Consider the following 24779-nt stretch of genomic DNA (forward strand, 5'->3'; position numbering starts at 1 on the left):
TTAAATAAAAGCCTAAGGGAAAAGGGATGGGTGGGTAAAATATAAGATATATTTATACCTCTTAATTTTTAACCATCTTTACAGAATAAGATGATAGATAGAAAACTATTATAGATTAACATTTTCTCATACGTAGATTCAAAATTTTGAAATCCTACACAAGGGTCAGTAAATTTCAGGAATTTTAATGTGCTCATCTACAATCCAGTGTCAAATGTCTCTTCCTCCTATCATAAAACAAAAGAGCAGTAGCATATTTTAATATTATTTTGTTTACTAAGTATTTTGTAGAAAGAAAAAGAAATTATTTCTAGAAAAAACACAGAACATCTTTTTTTAAAGGGGCCTCCTATAACACATCCTAATTAGGTTATTTTCACTTGCTACTTAGCCTGCTATGCATTCAATGCATTAATTATTTTTTAAGTACTCTGATAGAACTGTAAATGAATGGACATTAGAGACACATATGCACTGTGCATGAGGTTTCACACATAAAGCTCTCTGCATAGGACCTGGAGCAGAATATTTGCTATTTGTGTGTGATAATATTCCCTGAAATATGCATATCTTTAGATGCTAAATATACAAGGATTATAAGGGAAAATGAAAGAATAAAAACATGTCAAAAGAAAGTGGCTGTAATACTTAATCTGAATTAGAGATGAAGACAGAAGAATGGAAAGGTTTATTATCAGTTCAGTTCAGTTAGTCAGTCGTGTCCGACTCTTTGCGACCCATGGACTGCAGCATGCCAGGCCTTCCTGTCCATCACTAACTCCAGGGGCTTACTCAAACTCACGTCTGTTGAGTTGGTGATGCCATTCAATCATCTCATCCTCTGTTGTCCCCTTCTCCTCCCAACTTCGATCTTTCCCAGCACCAGGGTCTTTTCCAATGAGTTAGTTGTTTGCATCAGGTGACCAAAAGACTGGAGCTTCAGCTTCAGCATCAGTCTTTCCTATGAACACCCAGGACTGATCTCCTTCAGGATGGACTGATTGGATCTCCTTGCAGTCCAAGGGACTCTCAAGAGTCTTCTCCAACACTACAGTTCAAAATCATCAATTCTTCAGTGCTCAGCATTCTTTATAGTCCAACTCTCTCATCCATACATGACTACTGAAAAAACCATAGGTTTGACTCAACAGACCTTTGTTAGCAAATTAATATCTCTAATGTTAATATGCTGTCTAGTTTGGTCATAGCTTTTCCTCCAAGGAGCAAGCGTCTTTTAATTTCATGGCTGCAGTCACCACCTGTAATAACTTTGGAGGCCCCCAAATAAAGTCTGTTTCCATTGCTTCTCTATCTATTTGCCATGAAGTGATGGGACTGGATGCCATGATCTTAGTTTTCTGAATGCTGAAAGCCAGCTTTTTTACTCTCCTCTTTTACTTTCATTAAGAGGCTCTTTAGTTCTTCGCTTTCTGCCATAAGGGTAGTGTCATCCAACTGCATGTCTGAGATTATTGCTATTTCTCCTGGCAATCTTGATTCCAGCTTGTGCTTCATCCAGTCCAGTGTTTCTCATGATGTACTCTGCATGTAAGTTAAATAAGCAGGGTGACAATATACAGCCTTGACGTACTCCTTTCCCAATTTTGAACCAGTCTGCTGTTCCATGTCTAGTTCTAACTGTTCCTTCCTGGCCTGCAACAGATTTCTCAGGAGGCAGGTTGGGTGGTCTGGTATTCCCATCTCTTTAAGAATTTTCCAGTTTGTTGTGATCCACACAGTCAAAGTTTATTATATGAACACATTAAAAAATCTAAAGGAAATTTGCTAATAATATCAATGTGTGTTTTCTGTATTCTATTCTGTGGCTATTGCATATTTTCCTCAAAATAAAACTCTCTTATGTCCTATAAAATATATTCTCTTATATGTCACATATAAGTAGTTTTCAAATTTCTTATTTCACAGAGTACACAAGGTTTTACTGTCTGGAACTGTGATCTGGTTGGTGCAGCGGCTTACATTCACCTTCTGGATTAACAGCTAGTGATGGTTTAGTCGCTAAGTTGTGTCCAACTCTTGGAACCCCATGGACTATAACCCTCCAGGCTACTCTGTCCATAGGATTTTCCAGGCAAGTATACTTGAGTGTGTTGCCATTTCCTTCTCCTGGGGATCTTCCTGACCCAGGGATTGAACCCAGGTCTCCTGCACTGCAGGCAGATTCTTTACTGACTGAGCTACCAGGGACGCTCAAGGATAAATAGCTACTGAACAGAAAGTAGTGGCTAATAACTGGGTTGTTTAATAGAAGCCACCTATTCTCTGTAACATAGCATCATAGATACAGAAGAATTCCAGTACATTTTAGCAGTTTTTCAGTGATGTAAAGATTTTGAATTAAATTTAAGTTTGAGTACTCTCTCCTAAAATAGGATACAAGAAATTCTGATAGATGTATTTAAAATTTCAGTCAGTTCAGTTCAGTCACTTAGTTGTGTCCGATGCTTTGCGACCCCCTGAACTGCAGCACGCCAGGCCTCCCTGTCCATCACCAACTCCCAGAGTCCACCCAAACCCACGTCCATTGTGTTGGTGATGCCATCCAACCATCTCATCCTCTGTCGACCCCTTCTCCTCCTGCCCTCAATCTTACTCAGCATCAGGGCCTTTTCAAGTGAGTCAGCTCTCCACATCAGGTGGCCAAAGTATTGGAGTTTCAGCTTCAGCATCAGTCCTTGCAATGAACATGCAGGACTGATCTCCTTTAGGATGGACTGGTTGGATCTCCTTGCAGTCCAAGGGACTCTCAAGAGTCTTCTCCAACACCACAGTTCATAAGCATCAATTCTTCGGCGCTCAGCTTTCTTTATAGTCCAACTCTCACACCCATACATGACTACTGGAAAAACCATAGCCTTGACTAGATGGACTTTTGTTGGTAAAGTAATGTCTCTGCTTGTTAATACGCTGTCTAGGTTGGTCATAACTTTCCTTCCAAGGAGCAAGCATCTTTTAATTTCATGGCTGCAATCACCATCCACAATGATTTTGGAGCGCGAAAAATAAAGTCAGCCTCTGTTTCCACTGTTTTCCCATCTATTTGCCGTGAAGTGATGGGACCAGATGCCATGATCTTAGTCTTCTGAATGTTCAGCTTTAAGACAACTTTTTCACTCTCCTCTTTCACTTTCATCAGGAGGCTCTTTAGTTCTTCACTTTCTACTATAAGGCTGGTGTCATCTGTATATCTGAGGTTATTGATATTTCTCCCGGCAATCTTGATTCCAGCTTGTGCTTCTTCCAGTCCAGCATTTCTCATGATGTACTCTGCATATAAGTGAAATAAGCAGGGTGACAATATACAGCCTTGACATACTCCTTTTCCTATTTGGAACCAGTCTGTTGGTCCATGTCCAGTTCTAACTGTCGCTTCCTGACCTGAATACAGGTTTCTCAAGAGGCGGGTCAGGTGGTCTGGTATTCCCATCTCTTTCAGAATTTTCCACAGTGTATTGTGATCCACACAGTCAAAGACTTTGGCATAGTCAATAAAGCAGAAATAGATGTTTTTCTAGAACTCTCTTGCTTTTTTGATGACCCAGCGGATGTTGCCAATTTGATCTCTGGTTTCTCTGCCTTTTCTAAAACCAGCTTGAACATCTGGAAGTTCATGGTTCACTTATTGCTGAAGCCTGGCTTGGAGAATTTTGAGTATTTCTTTACTAGCATGTGAGATGAGTGTAATTGTGTGGTAGTTTGAGCATTCTTTGGCATTGCCTTTCTTTGGGATTGGAATGAAAACCTACATTTTCCAGTCCTGTGACCACTGCTGAGTTTTCCAAATTTGGTGAACAGGCAATAAATATTTATAAAGAAGTCATGATTGTGGAATTAAAGTTCACATTATATGTTAGTTTTATATTTTTTCATAATTATAGATAAGATTCACATAGACTTAGGCTAGTACTTACAGCAAGAACTGTAGCTGGATATATTTAGCACTATGTATAGGGAAAAGTATATATTTATCTGAATTAGTAATAATGAATGATTTGTAGTGTACAATTATATGGGCAACGAATTCCAGTATTCCTGCCTGAGAAATTCCATGGATGGAGGGGCCTGGCAGACTACAGTCCATGGGGTCGCAAAGAGTCGGACACAACTTGAGCGACTTCACTTTCACTTTCACTCTATTGAAATAAAATCCATCTGAGTTCAATACAGGGGCAGAGAGACAAACTACAAGCTAGGGAATGCTTTTTAACAAATGTGATGAAGGAATGGTATCCTACATACAAGTTTTTAAAAGCAGAAGAACTAAATAACAGCTGAATAGGGAAATGGGTAATGACATACAAGTGCATATCACTGGAAAAGAAAATATAAATAACCAATAAAGATGGAATAATGGCCATCCTCAGTAATAAGCAAAAGAATAGTAATTAGGAATATACTGAGAAATCATTTAATCTCCAAAATGAACAAAAGTTAAGATATCTGACAGTTTCAATTGTGGAGAGGGAATGTATACTCTCTCAGCGGTAAATTTTAAAATCACTTTGGAAAACAAATTTGCATTCTCTTAAGAATGAAATCAGGCTACATTTCCTATAATCCAGCAATTCCATATCCAGCTGTATAACCCTAGAGAAACTATATATATTTCATGTTCACTAGATGTGTACATGGATTTTCACTGTAGCATTGTAAAAGCTGGAAGCAGTTACTGGAGAATGGATACTGGATATAGTCATATAAAATGTATATAATCTACAACCACATGCAACTAAAAGGATACATTTTTCAAAGAAGATATTCAGTAAATTAAAAGAACTTGCAGGAAACTATGTATAACATGGTATCATTGTATTATACTCAAGAAGTTTTTAAATAAATTAAATATTGTTTAGTGATAAATTCAAGAATATATGAAAAAATTGGAGTTTGTTTAGAAAAAAAGCATGGCAATGCAAACACACAGTAGAGAACAATGGCGGTATGTGTGGGAGAGTGAAATAGAGCAGGATCACCCAGGTAGCAGGTCACAGTGTTAATGACACCTCACTGGTATTGTAACATTTAGTTTTAAGGTGGGTGGCTTTAATTTTATTGTTTTAAAAGCTACTACTATATGATTTAGTGCATAATAAATACTATATAATGGAAAAAGTTATGAACTGATATGAAGAAAGTATTATTTAAAACATAGAACTATAATTCATAAATGCAACCTCTGTATAGTCGATAAAATATTTGAGGCTTGAATAATATTAAAATAGATTAGTCAAAACGGTATACTATGAATGTTCATAAGTCAGTGTGTGTGTGTGTGTGTATGTGTGTTATTTTCCCCCTTAAATCCATAAGTAAGTTTATGGTAGACTAGCATGTATTTCATGATTAAAATTTGGGTGCAGTCTATTCTGTACATTCATTATGAGGCCAGGTGTATAGCTGAAAAAAACCAACTAAGATGTCTTCAGACAAACATGTCTATGTCCTGTGATATAGCAATTATCATAACCTATATAATATAAAATCCATGTGTGGTAGACTGGACAATGGCCATAAATCCATGCATACTCTTATAATTGACTATTCTTCTAATCAAGAGATGGAGTCTATTTTTGCACTCCTTGAACAGTGACTGGCCTGGTGATGTTCTTTGACCCATGGATATGGCAGGAATGACACTTTATGAGTTTCAGATCCTGGGCTCCAAGAAGTGTGGCAGATTCCATCGTCATGATCCTGAAACTGCCACGTTAAAAACCTGGTCTAAGTGAGAGGTCTCATGGAGTGAAAGTAAAGGTGTTCCCACTAACAGCCAAAATGGAGCCCCCTTATGTGACCCTGTGTATGCCCAGCACAGCTGACCCCTAAGCTGACTATAATCTGATGAATAAGTCTACATTAAAGCAGCAGTGGAAATACCACAGAATTGTGAGAAATAATAAATCTTCATTATTTTAAGCCATTAAGTTTTGGGTTCTTTTTTATATATAGAAATAGATAACTCAAACACCAAAGAAGGTTGAATGCTACTTTAAAAAAAAGAAGAAAGGAAGACTGATGAAATGTGATACTAAGAACTGCTAAGCCTCTCTTCACTTTCTGATGCATGTATTTTAATCAGCCATTTGGATAACAAGGGACTTCTGACTACCCATGGCTTGTCATTTGAAGTCACTCAAAATTCAGAATTCTATGTCAGGTGAAAATTCCAGCAACTTGCTCTCCTCCATTTTGGTGAGTAACAGCTATCAAGTAGGGAGTGTCAGTGTCCACTCAATAGTTACTTAATCAATAAATAGGTGTTAAAGAGGCTTGACCATATTCTATTGGCCAGAAGCATGAACAAGTCTCACCCACATTCTGGGGGAAGGGAGTATACAGGCTGACAGGTCATAAACAGCAGTGGAGAGAATCATGGGGCCACGTAAGGTTCTGTGTGTCACAGAGAAGGTACAGACAATAACTCAGACAAACATATATATGTTTGTATATGTGTGTGTGTTAATATTATACATATTTATATATTTAAATAGATATATTCCACTACTCTCCTTCTTGCTTGCTGAATTTTATAAATATTATATTTATAAAACATACATATATATATTAGATAATGATAAATATTAAAGTGAAAAACAAATCAGGAGGAGAGGAGGCAAAATTAGAAAATAACAACAAAAATGGTGCCCAAGGAAGGGTGGTGGTGTTTCAGTTCAGAACGAATATGAGGGGAAATGGGAGGTGGATTCCTGGGAAACAACAGGTAAAGGCAAAATCAAGAGCAAAGTTTCAAGACAGGGTAGAGTGAGCACATTCCTAGAGCACTGCACATGCCTGGAATTCAGCAAGCAAGAAGGAAAGTAGTGGAAATATTTTTTTGGACTCCAAAATCACTGCAGATGGTGACTGCAGCCATAAAATTAAAAGACGCTTGCTCCTTAAAAGAAAAGCCATGACCAATCTAGACAGCATATTAAAAAGCAGAGACATTACTTCACCAACAAAGGTCCATCTAGTCAAAGCTATAGTTTTTCCAGTGGTCATGTATGGATATGAGAGTTGGATTATAAAGAAAGCTGAGCACCGAAAAATTGATACTTTTGAACTGTGTTTCTGGAAAAGATTCTCGAAAGTCCCTTGGACTGCAAGGAGATCCAACCAGTCCATCCTAAAGGAAATCAGTCCTGAATATTCATTGGAAGGACTGATGCTGAAGTTGAAACTCCAATCCTTTGGCCACCTGATGCAAAGAACTGACTCATTGGAAAAGATCCTGATGCTGGGAAAGATTGAAGGTAGGAGGAGAAGGTTACAACAGAGGATGAGATGGTTGGATAGCATCACCTATGCAATGGACATGAGTTTGAGTAAGCTCCGGAAGTCGGTGATGGACAGGGAAGGCTGGCATGCTGTGTCCATGGGGTCGCAAAGAGTCGGACATGACTGAGCCACTGAACTTAACTGATCCTGGATGAGCCTAGTTGTAACAGGTGAAAGCCTTTAAAAGAAGGTCTGAGCCTTTCCTGAAGGGAGAGTTTCTCCTTGGAGTCTAATGAAGTAGGCTGTCATGTGGAGGAGGCCCACACAACCAGGACCAACAGCTGGCCTCAGGGACCTCAGGGCAGCCTCCAGTCAAAAGCCCCAGAAAGTGAGGCCCTAAGTCATATGAGTGCAAACCAGTGAATTCTGTCAACAAGCTGAAAGAGCTGGAAGTGTATTTTTCCATAGTTAAACCTCAAGATGAAAACACAATCTAGCCGACACCTGCTATGCAGCCTTCTGAGACCCAGAGCAGAGAGATGAGTATGAAGTTTAAACAGAGCCTGACCTCCCAATCTATGGAAACTGTTAGATAGTGAATGTGTTTAGTATTAAGTGATTAAGTTTGTGGTAAGTTTTTCCAGAAATCTAAAATTAACACTACACTTATTAAAATCAAGCTCCATAAAGACGAGGCTTTTTCTCTGCTTTTGCCAGCCCAGGCAATCAGCGAGTATTGAATAAATGTTTCTTTTTGTCACTTAGAGCATTAGGCAAGCTGGTTCTGTCTTCTGCAAGGATTTATTTATCTGGGTTTTTGTCACGAGGATCATCTCACCACTCAGACTGCTCATGGCCACCCCCACTTCTAGACCTTCCCTTGTAATCTCCCTTGAGTCAAGTGCTCTCCACCTTCCCCTCTGCTTCTTCAAATCCTACCCACCTCTTGTGTGCATCTTCAGCAGATACAAGTCTGCTTACCATTTAAAAATGATGGGGCTTCCCTGGCGGCTCAGACGGTAAAGAATCTGCTCCAGGTTCTATCCCTGGGTCATAAAGATCCTCTGGAGAAGAGAATGGCTACCCACTCCAATATTCTTGCCTAGAGAATTCCATGAACAAGGCTACAGTCCACAGGGTTGCAAAGGGTCAGACATGACTGAATCACTGACATTTTTAAAGTGATATGCTTCCATCTTAATGATTTCAACAAAAAAGCTAAATCAGATTTAAAAATTTTTTGAGGTCTAAATTTATAGACATTGCATGTTCTTTTGGAATCAACTATTAAGCAGATATTCTCAGGTTCATGTTTTCATTGCTTTTAATGACCTAGTCCTCAAAATATTATTTTAAATGTGTATATGTAGTTTGTATGTATATATGATATAGATAAGTTGATACAATTATTACTTACATGCCAGATATTATGGTAGGTTTTGCAGACTATCTCCTTACTCCTTTGAATATAAAAACCAACTTTCATATGTTTTTTATTCTCCTTTTTCATGGAGGGAACTAAGGTGTGGTTATTTTAGATAATCACTCAAGGTCATAAAACCAATTGGCAGAGATAGAGATGGCACTTAGATTTGTGTGACTTCAAAGTCAATGGTTTTCTCCCCAGTATTCTAAACTATCTCCTCAATTAAATAAAAAGTTACATGAAACAAAATATACATAGTGTTAAACTATATGCAAACAAGTATTTCTCATTATCTATTATACCTATCTACTTCTCAAAATATCTACTCATCGGGTGGAGAGGGAGGTGGGATGGGAGACCGGGATGGGGAATTCGTGTAACTCTATGGCTGATTCACATCAATGTATGACAAAACCCACTGAAAAATAAAAAAAAATAAAATAAAATGAAAAAAAAATATCTACTCATCTTTCACCTTGCTATCTTCTCTTTAAGTGTCTGTAAGGTTAAACACCTTTAAGCTTACTGATAAAATTTATCACAAATTCACAGGTGATCATAGAAAAATTTTACCTGAGTCAACAGAAAAGAAAAATGTGAGTGCTTATGTGAGTGAGAAATGAGTGAAGAATGAAGGATTGCTTTCCTGTCAAATTTCTTATCCATAAAACAGCAAGTTTCGAAGAAAAAATTAGGTGAGTCAGTCAAGATACCAATTGACCTATCCAAAGAGAAATGGTCAAGGGCACAGACTTATTATTGCACAAACTAGATAGACCACTGTGTACTGGTATAGCAGTAAATTTTTATAAATACCGAGAGAACCACACCCTTACTTGATGTTCTCTGAACCCAAGCTAAAGAGGACAGAAACTTTCATAGGAAGTCACAGAATCAGATTCAAATTTTACTTTGTATTTCTGACTTGTAATTACCTAAGAGCTCTTTTGCAATCTAAGTGAAAAATAATTTAAGGTCAATTTTCCAGTCTGTGGATGCTTGTGTATAGGAGTTTTTAACTGTAAGTGTGACCGGCAGTATGCCTGTTTAGTATAGAACTGTTGTCATGCACACCTATGAAATTTGACTTACATAATAAAGCAATATAACAACCTGCCACCAGTCGCTGAGACAAATGCAGAAGTCATAGGGCTACTAACTGATGTTGCCAACATATACGACATTGATTTATAAAAGAAAGACAGGATTAATTACTTCAATGTCAGTTATTCTAGTGATAAATTTAAGGAAAATTGATGAAAACATTGTGTCCTTGTAGGATAATTACTCCTGTCACTCATTCTTAATTTATACTGAATAGAGTCACTGAGGCCATTCATTAGGTTTTTGTACAGCTTGTAGGTACAAAGAACTGGTTTAGTAAAACTCTGATAAATGGCAAAGATTTACATAAATTTGTAAGATATAAAAGTGTGAGGAAAACACAATTTTGAAATTCACAGTTAAGAAATGAGAATTGCTAACTGCTTTTAATTTTTAATTTTTTGAACTTTAAAAAGGCTCCCCAGGTAAAAAATGTTGATAATACAATACTTGTCTAGACTTTACCATCTAGTTATTGAACTCTAGTCACAGAAGACTTATTCAGGTTTAATTTTGGAAATTCAGTGGTTTTACATGTATATTTTAATGATGATACCAGTAGTGCAAATACTTTTTATAGCAATAATAATAGTAATATGAAAAATGGTAACTAAAATGTATCAAGTGCTTCCTATGTTCTTTGTGTCACTCAATTTTTCCACCAAGCCACATGGTGTAGATATCATTATTACACCACTTTAAGGACATGTTTTAGTGGCAAATCACAGGCAATACCTGCTCTTGAAGAAGTGGCCAGGTGTGTGCCTTTCTGGAAATATTTTGCCATGGCCCTCCCTTCCTTGAATCATAAACCAAAGATAATTCAGAGGCAACTTTTTCACACCACGAGCCTTTTCAAAACACTTTGCAGTTATATCAATAAGACCTTTTAGCTCTCCACAGTTTTCAAGGTACTTTTGCTACATTGCATCTGAAATTTCATCTAAACCTCTTCAGGTAGCTGAGTACTGCTATCAATACACAGAAGAAAGCATTGCTCAGTGATCAAGAGCTGTGGTGCCAGACTGCCTGCGTTGTATCCTGACTTCCTTGCATACAATCTAGGTGAATTCAAACAGTGAGTCAACCTGTTACTCCATCTGCCATTATAAAAATAAATAGTAGTTACCACATCATGAGTTTGATATGAGGACTAAATGGAATAATGCAAATATGCCATTTAGAACATAGTGTAAGTTCCATGCACATTAGTTCTCATTAAACCTATCTTACAGGTAAATGATCTGAGGCACAAAATCCAATGTCCAACAAACTGAGTATCAAGCTAAGAATTCACAACCATAACTTTATGGTCAACATTGTTGTTCCTTCCCAACCCCTATGTCAGTTGTTCCCAAACTTGATTTTGGATCTTGTGACACACCAAAGAATTATTTCAAGGGATGCTTACATTCATATAAAATAATAATAATAGCACTTAACATTAGCATGTTAAAAAGCAGAGATGTTACTTTGCCAGCAAAGGTCCATCTAGTCAAAGCTATGGTTTTTCCAGTAGCCATATATGGATGTGAGAGTTGGACTATAAAGAAAGCTGAGTGCTGAAGGATTGATGCTTTTGAACTGTGGTGTTGGAGAAGACTCTTGAGAGTCCCTTGGACTGCAAGGAGATCCAAACAGTCCATCCTGAAGGAAATCAGTCCTGAATACTCAATGGAAGGACCGATGCTGAAGCTGAAACTCCAATACTTTGGCCACCTGATGTGAAGAACTGACTCATTGGAAAAGACCCTGATGCTGGGGAAGATTGAGGGCAGGAGGAAAAGGGGACGACAGAGGATGAGATGGCTGGATGGCAACACTGACACAACGGACATGAATTTGAGTAAGCTCCGGGAGTTGGTGATGGACAGGGAAGGCTGGCATGCTGCAGTCCATGGGATTGCAAAGAGTCAGACACGATTGAGTGACCGAACTGAACTGAGCTGAACATTTATTAAGCATGTAATATGTGTTAAGCACTGTACTAAATCTCTTACATAGATTGTCACGTTTAATTCTCAAAACCCTATTTGATAGAGATTATTAGTTTCTCCCTTTACAGATGAGGAAGTTAAGGCTAAGAATCTTTAAGTGACCAAATAACTGCCCAAGGACACACAGCCAGTAAGTACCTGAGCCAGGAATGAAATTTAGACAATGTGGCTCAAGTCTTAAATTCACTTTCACTTACTGACTAACTTAAGTAAAGAGATAGCATTTCAACCGTAGATTTCATCCCACTCAAAAGTTGGATCCACTACACTGCCCTTCACCATCCCACCATCAAAAACCTGTGTTTTGTAATCATATATTTTCACATTTACAACATGGATAACTTAAGAATCTACATTCTGTCATTGTTTTGGAGCATTTAAGATAAACTATCACAATATACCCAAGAGTAGGTTTATTAAGCTGAATTACTCTGTTTCCTCCCTACAATTACAATTATCTTCCCTTCTATAGAATGTGAAAATGCTATGATTTTAGATTGTAAGGTTTTTTGGCATTTGTATTTCTAAATTTCATTAAACATGTACAGTTTATGCTTATTCATTTCAATTTTGGGTTGTAACCTCAAGAAACAAAATATATGTAGATATATAAACTTTATTTAATACCTATTTAAATACATAGACTAGATGATATCCAATATACTGATTCTAAGATTTAATGCTTCATCATTTTTAATTGAGATATTTTTAAAAACAGAAATTTATTTACATGGTTCAGAAAGTTTAAGGTACCAAAAATATTAACTTAATGAATAATCTTTCCTCTAGTCCTTTCTTTGAGGCACACAGTTCACGTTCCCACAGGCAACCATGTATTAGAATCTTGATTATATTTATGGAAATATTTGCAAACATACAAAAATATTTATTATTTTTTTTACAAAAATATTTATATGCATATTACTCCCCTTCCTCATTTTTATACAATGTGCTTTGTATAGTAGCACACTTCACATACTTCATACATACTCTCCTGTATCATATTTTATTCTCTCCTTCTTTCTTCTCTCTCTCTCCCCATTTTATATATATATATATATATATATATATATTTATACACACACACACACACACACCTGTTGTTACTGTTGTTTAGTTGCTAAGTCATGTCCAACTCTTTGTGACGCCATGGACTGTAGCCCTCCTGGCTCCTCTGTCCATGGGATTTCCCAGGCAAGAATACTGGAGTGGGTTGCCACTTTCTTGGATCTTCCTGACCCAGGGATCAAACCCACATCTCTTGCACTGCAGACAGATTTTTTACTGCTGAGCCACTAGGGAAGGCCATACATATGATGGAGCAGCCTCAAATATATATGTATTTTTAATAAATGCCTCATACTGGTATTAAAGACTTCCCTGTTTCCACTGCTAAATGCATATTCTTCACTATGTCAACCATAATTTTTAAGCAGTTTCCTATTAATGGTTTAATAGGACATTAATGATTGTTAATGACTGTTTTCAGCATTCCATTACAAATGATTAATATTCTATATACATTAATTAACACACGTATGAATATATCATTTGTGTAGCAAAAATTCCTAGGAGAGAAGTGTTGGATGAAAGGGTAAGAATATTTGCAATTTGACAGATATCACTGATTTCTCTTCCAAACAGTCGGTCCCAACTTACAACTGTTACTGGGTTATGAAAGTGTCTACTTCAATTTTTCCATTAACATTGGAGAAAATGCTAGCATTTATGTCTCATGTTTAAATAAGGTTACACAACGCACATTCCAGGGATGTTGGCAGGTTTCTTAGTACCAAAGTTAAATGATATAACCCTAAATTTAAAAGACTAAAACCTTGTCCATTAAAGCATTAGTGATAAAAATAACATTTTAAACAGACATCTAAGTCATAAATATGTATTCAAAGTTTCTATGTAGTTCTTAGAAGATAAGTATTAATCCTAACAACACAAGGTCAAATTAAACTTATTTTCAGTTGTAGAAAGATCTCAATGACATTAATAATTTGATTTCTAAAGAATTATTAACTTGCAGGTACTTGACAAAATGTCTCTTTTTTTTTGGACAAAATATCTTAGTCACAATTTTCACTTAAGAGCCTAAAAAAGAAAAGTCTCAAATGGCACAATCTCTGCCAAGAACTTTTTTGTAAAAATCACTTTTACTACTTGTTGAGAAAAAATTATATAGCCTAATTTCTTTGTAAACATCATGCGATGCAATTTGTCCAACTGTTTTATGAAGGCTAATGATATCAATCCAAATTTAGAGAACAAAAAACTGAGACTCAACAATATAAACTAGCTCAAGGGAACACAACAAATAAGTACTGTAAGTGGATGGGTAAAAATCTCCCACATGTACTACTCACAGAATAAATAGACAAAAACATTGCTGAATGGATGAGTTAAATATGCAACCAATTTTTAATCCTGCTATAGCTATCTAAAGCAAACGTCTTACCTCAAAAGCAAATGACCAAGAAGAGAAGCAAGGCTTCAGATGACCTGCTCTGCAGAGCACTAGGAACCCCAAGCAACGGAACGTTTCCAGAGCAGCTGCCTTAGGTCTGAAATAAAATGTCATTTTCATGCGTTACCTTTGAATGTTCTTTATTATCTGTTATGTAATAAAATGCATTGATTTATTAATGCATTTATTTTCACAATTATTAATTATTAATAATTCACCAATTATTTAATAATTAATAACTTGTTTTCATTTTCAAGAAACACCTAGTATTTTAATATATTTAAGGAGCATGTACCTCTGAAGTTGTTTGTAAACAGGCAGTAAACTAAGACACAAAATGCATCTTTTTAAAGAAAATCTATTATTGATCAATGTATTACTTAGTTTGAGCATTGATGAATTGGGGTGAAACATTTTCAACTAATAAATAAAATATTAGACAACTAAATTTCTAGGCTTTAGAGGCTAGACTCCCCTCATTCACCCAATATCTTAATACTTCATTCATTTAATAAATGACTTCTTAGGAGGGCTGATATAGTTAACTACTCTAAAATAATGAATGCTTGAATAGTGAAATATTGGGAACATGATAATATGTTGCTAAATCTGATATTATAGGTATCATGAATATAGATTTTGGTCAACAATTTTGTGATGAATGTTTTCTTTATAATACAGAATTCTTGAAACTCAAATTCTGACATATATAAAGTATGTATGTGTATTTAAAACACAGTTGAAGGTCACATATAGGCAGTTGTAAATTGCCTTGTAATAGCAGTAGTGAACAGCTGCTTTATCGGATTCAAATAAACTTCACAATGAATTCAATCAACACTTACTGTATAATTAAATATTTTCATAAAGGACAAATGGTATTTTTATGATGTATATTTTCTAACAAAATATTATTGAACTAATATCATTATAATATAGCTATATTTTATTTGGTTAATTTAGAATATAGTAGTATGATTTTTGTGTATGTGCAAAAAGTTAAGAAATTTTTCCCTTTGTAAAATAATTTTGTATCATCACTATAAACTTTTTAAATTGATATTTGGGTAATTTTCAATGATAAAACAGAAAATAAAATTTCTATTTTATTTTATTATTTTTTAAAATTTCTATTCTAAAACAATTTATTTTTATTATTTGTGTTCTGTGGCCTTTTACATTGTGAATTAGAACATACATAGGAAGAAACACACAAAACAGAAATATACAGCTCAATGACTTTCAACAAATAAACAGCCATATAATACCACTCAACATTAGCACCCCTAGGCACATCTCACCTCTTCAGTGTCCCACCCTCTTCAGTGATTCTGTTGCAGAATCACTACCTGTTGTTTATCATTTATGGTACTCATACCATCTCCTACCTTTTTATTTACATTTTTATTGATTTAGCATAAATTCCTAAAAACTATTTTCTACTTTTATCTTTTTTTCTATTTTTTGTAAATGGGATTATATCACGTGCACTTTTTTGGTATGTAATATCTTTCAGTGTTGTTAGTGAGATACATCTACATTTCTGCATATAGCAGCAGCTCATTCTTCACTTGTGCATAGTATTCTGATTTGTGTGAATAGACCAATATTCATGCATCCATTCACCTCGGGAAGGACATTTAGATTGTTGGCCACATTTGTTTATTACGAACAATACTTTCTGAACATTCTTTTATATGCCTTTGGGTGTATTGGTTAGTATACACCTGGGATTGAACAGCCAAATTTAATGAAATACTCAAATATTCTTCAAATTAGGTATCCCAATATAAACCACCTTCTTCAGAGTGTAAGCATTTCACAGCTTGTATTGTCAATTCTTTTAATTTTAGACATTTTTGACATAAGATCTTTGACGTTTATAAAAAATTGCAAATAGCTTTTCCTACCTCAAAATTTTATTTTTTTACTGCCTTATTAAGAGTTTATTTTTGAAGAACTGACTTTCATAATATTATAACCTAATTCACCAATTTTATCTATATTATGGATTGTTGTGGACCATTCAATATTTTTACCTACTCCAAGGTTATAGACATATATTACTATGCTATCTGCTGGAATCTCTACTGACTTTCCTCTCACTTTAAAGTCTACAATCCCCTGAAACCAGAATTAATTTTTATGGAGTGAATTATTTGTCAAGTTTATATTTCTTATTCCTATGTGGAGATCCAGTTTTTCTAAGACCATGTATTGGAAAGACAGCCTTTTCCTTTTCCATTAGCTCTGCAGGGATGACTTTGTCAGAAATCAAGTCTTTATATATGCGTAGATCTATTTCTAGATTCTCTGTCCTAATCTTTATGCCAATAAAACATGTTTAATTACTATAGATTTATAATATATCTTGATAGCCAGTAGCTCAGCTCCTGCCATTAAAAAAAAATCTCAAGGTCGTGTTGGTTATTATTAGGGCTTTGCATTTCCATATATATATATATTTTTTAGAAAGAGTCTGTCAAATTCCACAGAGAAGAAACTTTTTATAATTTTAATTCAAATTGCACTGAGTATGTAAACCAACTGCTGTGATTGTAATCTTCACAAAATTGAGTACTCTAATCTATGAATATAGTATCTCTCCATTTTTTAATTCTTTATTTTTCATAATATTCAGTAGTTTTATGTATGGTTTAGAGATATAGTACTCATTTTTTAGGACTTTTTTTCTTGTTATTTGATATATTTGATCTTTTGCATAAAGTTTTTATATTTTCTAGTATATAAAAATATAGTTGATAATTTATTTAAAACTTTTCCTAAATTCATCCATTAATTTGAATAAATTCCCTATAGATTCCTTGGATTTTCTAATTAATTCACTACTCAGATTTCTAGATTAATATAAATTAATTTTCTAATTGTTTTATTAATTCCTTTCAAATCTTTATGCCTTTTCTTTCTTTCTCTTTCATTTCTCCACTGACAGTTTCCAGCCCAGCCTTAAATAACAAACATATCTAGTTCTCAGTTTCAAAGGAAAATTTTCAACATTTCACTTCCTTTCCACAATGACATACCTATATCCAGTATGAGTTCCTAAATAAGGCCAAAGGCAGTGGAAACATTTATATAAACACATACCATAACTTACTATACATTAGGATATATTGCAGTAAAATCAATAGCCTGCTATTTAGCTTATTTATTTGTATCCATGAAAATAAAAAAGTCTTCATTAAACAACAGTATACTGTTGCTATTGGCTGATTGATCATTTTAGTAAGTATATACAAACAATAGAATTGTGATCCTTAAAATATGATCCTGATGCTTTGGATCTGGGTTATTATTTCAGATGGCCTTCTGACTCAGTTTTTCTTTTTTTTTTTTTTTTTTTTTTGTGGCTCAGTATGTATTTTATCTCTAGTATAGAAAAGTAGGGATGAAAAGCCAAACAAAATAAATGATAAAAATAAAAACTTTTTTTTTATACTGTACTGTATGAGGGTAAAGAACATAAAACTTTAAATACACTGGTGGCCCTCCATAATCGTGGGTTTTGCATATCAGATTCAACCAATCTAAGATGAAAAAATATTTTTTAAAAATTTCAGAAAGTTTCAAAACACAAAACTTGGATTTGCCACTGCCAGCAACTATTTACGTAGCATTTATAATACAGTATACATTGTGTTAGTTATTATATGTGATCTAGAGATGATTTAAATTTATGGGAGCCTGTGCATAGGTTCTGTGCATATATATATACATCATTTTATATAAGGGACTTGAGCATCTGCAAATTTTGGTATGAGGGGCTAGGTTCTGGACCCCATCTCCAATGGATACCGAGAAACAACTGTACATACATTTAGGCATATATTGTGAACTATTCAATAGCAAAGGAAAATACTCAAATCATTTTTATATTTTATTATGTACTCAGAGTTATACTCTATGTTTTGCCAAATTAATCATTTTATTTTATGGGTTTTCTTAATATATTTGAAAAACCTAAATTTCATCTAAAAGGCTTAGATTTAAAATGATCCCTTGAAAAAAAATAAATAAATAAAATGATCCCTTGATATAAAATCAGACAAACCACTACTCTGTTGCATTTAAAATGAAAGTGTGAAATTGCAGCTTCAGCTTTACTCTTTTAATATCAATGTTTGCTGAATTTCAAAATTTCACAGACATTTTTAAAATCACATTACAAAGTTACATAAGATGAAAGAATTTCACTTTTTACCTTTGATCCAGAAGAAATCCAATTGAGGTCAGGGTCAGGATAATGAAGCAAACCCTTAGAAGGAGACTGACCTGAGATAGTATCTGTCAAACAAACAAAGAAACCAATGGATCCTTTAGGTGGGTCAGCCAAACGAGCATTCTAATTTAAAGCTGGCAGGAAGAGCAGCCCCGATTTTTTATGTTGCATCATTTGTTATTGACATTTTTCAAAAAGGTTGAATATATAAGGAATATTTTGGTTTTCCTAATAGCATTTAGTTATCTTCCTGGACACTTGGAGAATGAATTAGACAATTCTAATGATACTTTGCTTAAAGTGTTCTTGCTAATAATTCTTTAGAGTTTTGACTTTCATAATTCTTTGAAACACCTGTATCCCCACGTATGGAGAAATCACTTACCTTTTATGAATAAATACCACCTTTAAATGGTTATTTTTAATATCAGCCAAGTCTTTGTTGTTTCAAACCCAAAGCTGCCTTTAATAAAGAAAATATTTAAAAAAGAATGTGTTTATTAGTGTGAACATGTACATGAAAGAGATTATACGTATCCACTCAGACTTTGATGAAACGTATATATTCCTACCTATAAGTCAAAAGTCCTTTTTTGAGTTAGTAACAAAAGCAACATATCTCTCTGTCATAATTACAAATTAATTACATGCTTTGTTTACATGTAAAAATTTAACAGATGCTCAATTATGTTTATTGAGCATCTACTGTTTTACAGCTTCCATACTATGTGTTCTATACACATTAATTCTTTTTATGTCCCCAACAAACTTGCAGAATAGGTATTCTATAAGTTGACTATGAGAAAGCAAAGGAAATGAGACTCAAAAGATTAAGTAACTTTTCCGTCACACAGAAATAAACGATATCTCTGAAATTCAAAATAGATCGAACTGACCCCAAAGTGTGACGGTGGTAGAATCCATGAGCAACACACTTAAAGGGATTGGAAGCAGAGGTCTATACTGAAGTTACTCGTGTGAGGACCAGGTGGTTACTGCTTCAGATTGACAGTAGATGAATAAAATCAAGGAGCTGGATACACAGCCAGCCACTGGACGGCTTCCCTACTCACTGATGGGATTGATGGTTCACAAGAACACCAAAGGTTGTATTACATTGGTTAATAGAGTGATCAAACACTCTCTCATTTTTCTTTTTCCTAACTAGAGGTAACGTCAAGTCATTATTAACTAATATACACTTTTACAACTAAGCAGCATCTGTCCAAAGTTATAAACAAAAGGTACCAACTGCCACTGCTGCTCACACCCAGTATCTCTGTTCCATATCATCTTCTGAATCAGCCCCGTCTCTTATGGGCAATTTCTAACACTTCCCAAGTCACTTTCCATATGCCTAGCATGTCATCCAGAATTGCCAAGGGAATTTAACCCTCCAGAGCCATAGTTCAGCACAGGACTATTATTGAGTAGTCAAAGATTTGAATGAAAAGTGTCAGGATGCTTAGGAAAGTGGAGACAGTGCTGGATATCAGATACAGGATGGAGAATTCGGGGAATTCCACAATGTTTAAATGGAGATTTGGAGAGCAGGAAAATGCTATTTAGGTGTGTGAAATTCAGCAGTGGCTTCTCTGGGACAGTAAAGCAAAACAAACAAAATATTTTCCTCATGGTAGAAGTAATGAGGGGTGCTTGAGCAGAGAACAGATTGTGTATGTGTGTGCTCAGTCGTGTCTGGTTCTTTGAGATCCCATGGACTGGAGCCCACCAGGCTCCTCTGTCCATAGGGTTTTTCAGACAAGAATACTGGAGTGGGTTGCTATTTCCTCCTCTTGGGGATCTTCCTGACCCGGGGATCGAACCCATGTCTCCTGAGTCTCCTGCATTGCAGGCAGATTCTTTACCACTGAGCAACCAGGGAATGTTGACTTAAGGGAAATATTTTGTTTCTAAAAACATGCTTCTTATTACCATTATTGAAGAAGGAAGTAGCAGCCCACTCCAGTATTCTTGCTGGGAAATCCCATGGGTAGAAGAGCCTGGCGGACTACAGTCCATGGGGTCTTAAGAGTTGGACACAACTTAGTGATTAAACAATAATACACACACACACATGCACACACACACACATATATATATTATATATTTATATATATATATATATATAAATATATATACTATACTATATATAGTATATATATATAGGAGAAGAAAATTGCTTGGAAAATCCCATGGACAGAGGAACCTGGCAGGCTACCATTCATAGGGTTGCAAAGAGTCAGACACGACTGAAGTGACTTAGCATATCATTATTGCTTCTTTTTGATCTTTTAGGAAAAAATTCATATGGGAGGGAGAAATGATTTGTGACTCAAACCTGTAGCATGATTTTAAATGCTCTAAAAGAATGCAGGGTTTGAAATTATTTGAACCTATTAGCCATGTAAACATGATCAAATTTTTCAGCATTTCTAAGCTGTGTTATGTGTTCAGTACATCTCAAATAAAACATGAGTTTGGCAAAGACTGTAATAAAATACTTAGAAGAGTGCTTGGCATAAAGTAAGAAGTCAACAAATGGTCATAATAATTATCAATGCTATTATATTTAGGCTTTACTAATTTTCCAAATAGCACTCAAGCTAATCTTAATTAATTACAGTATGATAAGGAAGCACAAACAAAAGGTTAATTAGCTCTTCCAAATATCATAGGAAATTAAGAGACAGGGCAAAATATATTTTTTGTTTTGGTAAGGGAATTTATGATCCCTGAGCCAAAAAATGATAAAGAACTCCTCTCTCTGCAAATTGCATCCTAGCTAATGGTGTTGGTGTGAAAACCAACTTAATATGACTATTTGCCTGCCTTGTCAAGCCTCTATTGGCTACTAAGTACCTGAAACTTAGCCTGATTACAGCCCTGTATTTGAGTTCCTCTTCCATACCACACTCTCCCTGCTTCTCTTCGTTTGAGGGCTGGCACCTCCAGCTTTTCATTTGCTCACACACACAATTAAAACACCCTCCTGACTGGCCTCTCTAATTCTAAGTTGTGTGTCCACCTATCCTGGCTTTCCACGCTGAGTATGTAGCCAGAGTTGTCTCTTCAAAAACACAAGTCATGTTATACCATTCTTACATTCGAAATCCCCCATGAGCTTCAAATCTCACTCTGAATAAAGCTCAGGCTTTACTCTGGCCTCTATACAACATACCCAGTATTATCTATCATCCCTGAACAATTTCTGTCTTTCACTCTTAAGCTGTATCAGAAATTCTGCTCTTGAATATGATGTACTTCCCACTCAAACCTATTTCTTCTACAGTTTCTTAGGCTTAAAATGACTTTTCTCCAGTGATCCTTAAGGTTTATCCCTTTACTTCATTCAGCTAACTAGCACATATCCTCGTTCACCCTATGTAAACCTTATTATCGATAACTTTATTCTGCTGTGTTTTACATATAGCATCTATGTTTGTTGACTGACCAAATGATTGAATATTTTACATGTGTGCTTCTTACTCATACCTTTAATATAATTCTAACTGGCTTAATAAGTAGTTTAATATTAAAACATTAAATATTTAATTTAATATAAATGTATTAGTTCTTTAAAATTAAAAAATTCAGTTTTTTAATTAACAATTTAATAGTAATATACTAAATACTTCTGTTAAATATTTAAAACACTGACTGCTTTAATATTTCTATATTTAATTTCATAAAGAACAAAACCATCCTGAAACTCAGTTTAAAGGAAACAGATTCCTCAACAAAGGAATTCAATATGGTTTCCGTAAAGAGTCCATTTTTCTATGGAACTTTTACGTTTTTCCATATAATATCTTTTGTTGGGCTTGCCAGGTGGTACCAGTGGTAAAGAACCCACCTGCAAATGCAGGAGACATTCTCTGGTTTCTACAAATTCATTGTATGAATATGTATTGAGCCTTTGCTAGACAGTGTGGTAAACAGGAGTTTACGAGAGTGAGCAGGAAAGTCAGAATCCCTGCCCCAGAAACCATACTCCTTCAATGCCTGCTGGTTGGACAATAGTCTGGCTACACTAGAGCAAAAAAGCAGAATAGAATTTATAGACTTTGATCACTATAAATACTTAGCCTCCTGTGTTTTAAACAAGAGGTGAAATGACATGAAGCTTGTTAATTTTTTTTATAACAGTACAATTTCATTTTTCATTGGGCTTCCCACCATTTCACACCATTTACTGCTAGTATATCTTTCATGTAGAATATCACTCTCAAGTGCTAAAATGGAATTGTTGTAAATTAAGCATTGAATATAAGTATTTATCACAAAAATGAGGATGTTCATAACTATAAAAAGCTTATGAAGCAAGGAATTAATTTTTCTCCTTTAAAATTATCTTTCAAATCCCAAGCAGTTTCGTAGCTCTTATTTCCTTAGGTTTCCTGGTATAGGAATCACCATCCAAGCATTTATGCCTGAAGAACACTACTTCCCTGCTACTTTAAGTAGATGAGAAAAAAATACTCATAAGGCAACATTAACTACATAGGAATGCATAAATCATATACTTGTTGCTTTAACAATTAATGAAAGTGTGAGAGTCCTATAAGTAAGAAAGCTGTTTTCTTCTTGAATGGAGATATCACCCTCTTACTCAATCATGGAAAAATTCCGGTGACCAACACAATGATCTTTTATATTTTCCCACACAACAAACCTCACAAAGGGAGATAACAGATCCACACACTATGTCCTCAAATAATAGTAATCTCCTATGTAAATTCTTTTCTTAGAAGTTTATCATCAAAGATAATTTGATAAAATTTTTCATAATCCTAAGGATTTAGAGATGAAAATGTCTTCATTTTATTATCTCACGGTGGTATATTTTTAGGAGTTTCACTGTAAGGTATCTGAAAAGGTCTACTAAAATCATTATTTTGATTCAAAGTGCTCATTTTTCCAAACATCTGTAAATATAAGGTAAAAAATTCCCTAATAGTTAAACATCCATAACCTCTGATGTGAAGGCAGAAAATTTGGTTGGAGGCATAACTGCTCTGCTACCTCATCATCCCCATGACTCTAATGGCTTCTTTTAGACTGAAGTTGTTGTTGTTCAGTCACTAAATCATGTCTGACTCTTTGCGACCCCATGGGCTGCAACATGCCTGGCTTCCCTCCCCATCCTTCACTATCTCCCGTAGTTTGCTTAGACTCAGCAATTGAGCTGGTGATGCCATTCAACCATCTCACCATCATCCTTTTAGATACCCTGAGCTGAAACCTGAAGGCTTGAAGATGCTTCCCAGAATTACAACTTAGATACAGGAGCAGAACTCAAGGCGATGCCATAAAGCAATTTGTAATTCTACATGAATCTAAACAATCTATATCAAAATAAAATCCTGTTTTCTTTTTAAAAAGTCAATATTGACTATATTGTTTTCTTCTACATTTTCAGAACTTTTGGTTACTACTGAAGTATACATAAAGATATTCGATTAGAATGAACATTTTCTATAATTTCAAACTAGAAGCAAGCAAAATAAATATATATCAAAGGTGAAAATACATTGCCTAAAATGTATAACAAATACACACTTAAGAAGCAATTAATTTATATGGAGTTAATGACTTTCTATAAAAACATGTAAGAAGTAAAAGCAAAAATTTTATTTTAAAAAATTTAAGTAACATAACTTGAATAATTAGTTTCAATTATATTTTAAGTTATGCTTCTACTCTGTTAAGAAAAAAATGAATGTGCACTGAACTAAACAGAGAAATAAGGATCGATTTTCCCTTCCACTTGAAAACAAAATAAACACTATATCAACAAGGCAATCATTTTCAAGACCCTGGATATTAGGCAACAAAGACTAGTGATTCCAGGGAAATGGGATACAAAAGGCATGAACCCCTTACTATTGTCCCAGGCTACTACCTTGAGAGAGCTTCTAGGCTGCAGCACAGAGGGAACTGAGAGGGACCTGGCAGACTTCCTGATTTGGGGAAAGAGAGCTGGGTTTTTGGAGAAGCCCAAAGAGGCTGTTGTTTAGAAGAAAAAGTTAGTTGCTCAATCATGTCTGACTCTCTGCAACCCTATGGACTGCAGCCTGCCAGGCTCCTCTGTCTATAGGACTTTACAGGCCAGAGAACTTGAACGGGTAGCCATTCTCCTCCCCAGGGAATCTTCCCGATCCCTACTGAAACTGTGTCTACTGCACAGCAGGCATATTCTTTACCGTCTGAGCCATGAGGGACTGTTTGGTAGAAAGGACCAAAGAGGAGAGAGCTGCATAGACAGAACTCCCTTCATCTGCAGAGGGTGCCCACCAG

At 35.2% G+C, this 24779-nt stretch overlaps 1 protein-coding gene across 3 annotated transcripts in view; it reads right to left on the bottom strand.

Moving 5' to 3' along the window:
* The window catches only part of AGMO (alkylglycerol monooxygenase), a 359152-nt gene that overhangs the window by 147335 nt on the left and 187038 nt on the right, over window positions 1-24779 (bottom strand). For all 3 annotated transcript variants that reach the window (XM_065938980.1, XM_065938981.1, XM_065938982.1), the window contains exons 11-12: window positions 18462-18544; window positions 14231-14336 (exon numbers count right to left, since the gene is read on the bottom strand). In XM_065938980.1, coding sequence (XP_065795052.1) covers window positions 14231-14336; window positions 18462-18544 — 189 coding nt within the window. The remainder of the gene's footprint in view (window positions 1-14230; window positions 14337-18461; window positions 18545-24779) is intronic.

Source organism: Muntiacus reevesi, chromosome 6 (genome assembly GCF_963930625.1).
Source record: "Muntiacus reevesi chromosome 6, mMunRee1.1, whole genome shotgun sequence".
Classification (NCBI taxonomy): domain Eukaryota; kingdom Metazoa; phylum Chordata; class Mammalia; order Artiodactyla; family Cervidae; genus Muntiacus; species Muntiacus reevesi.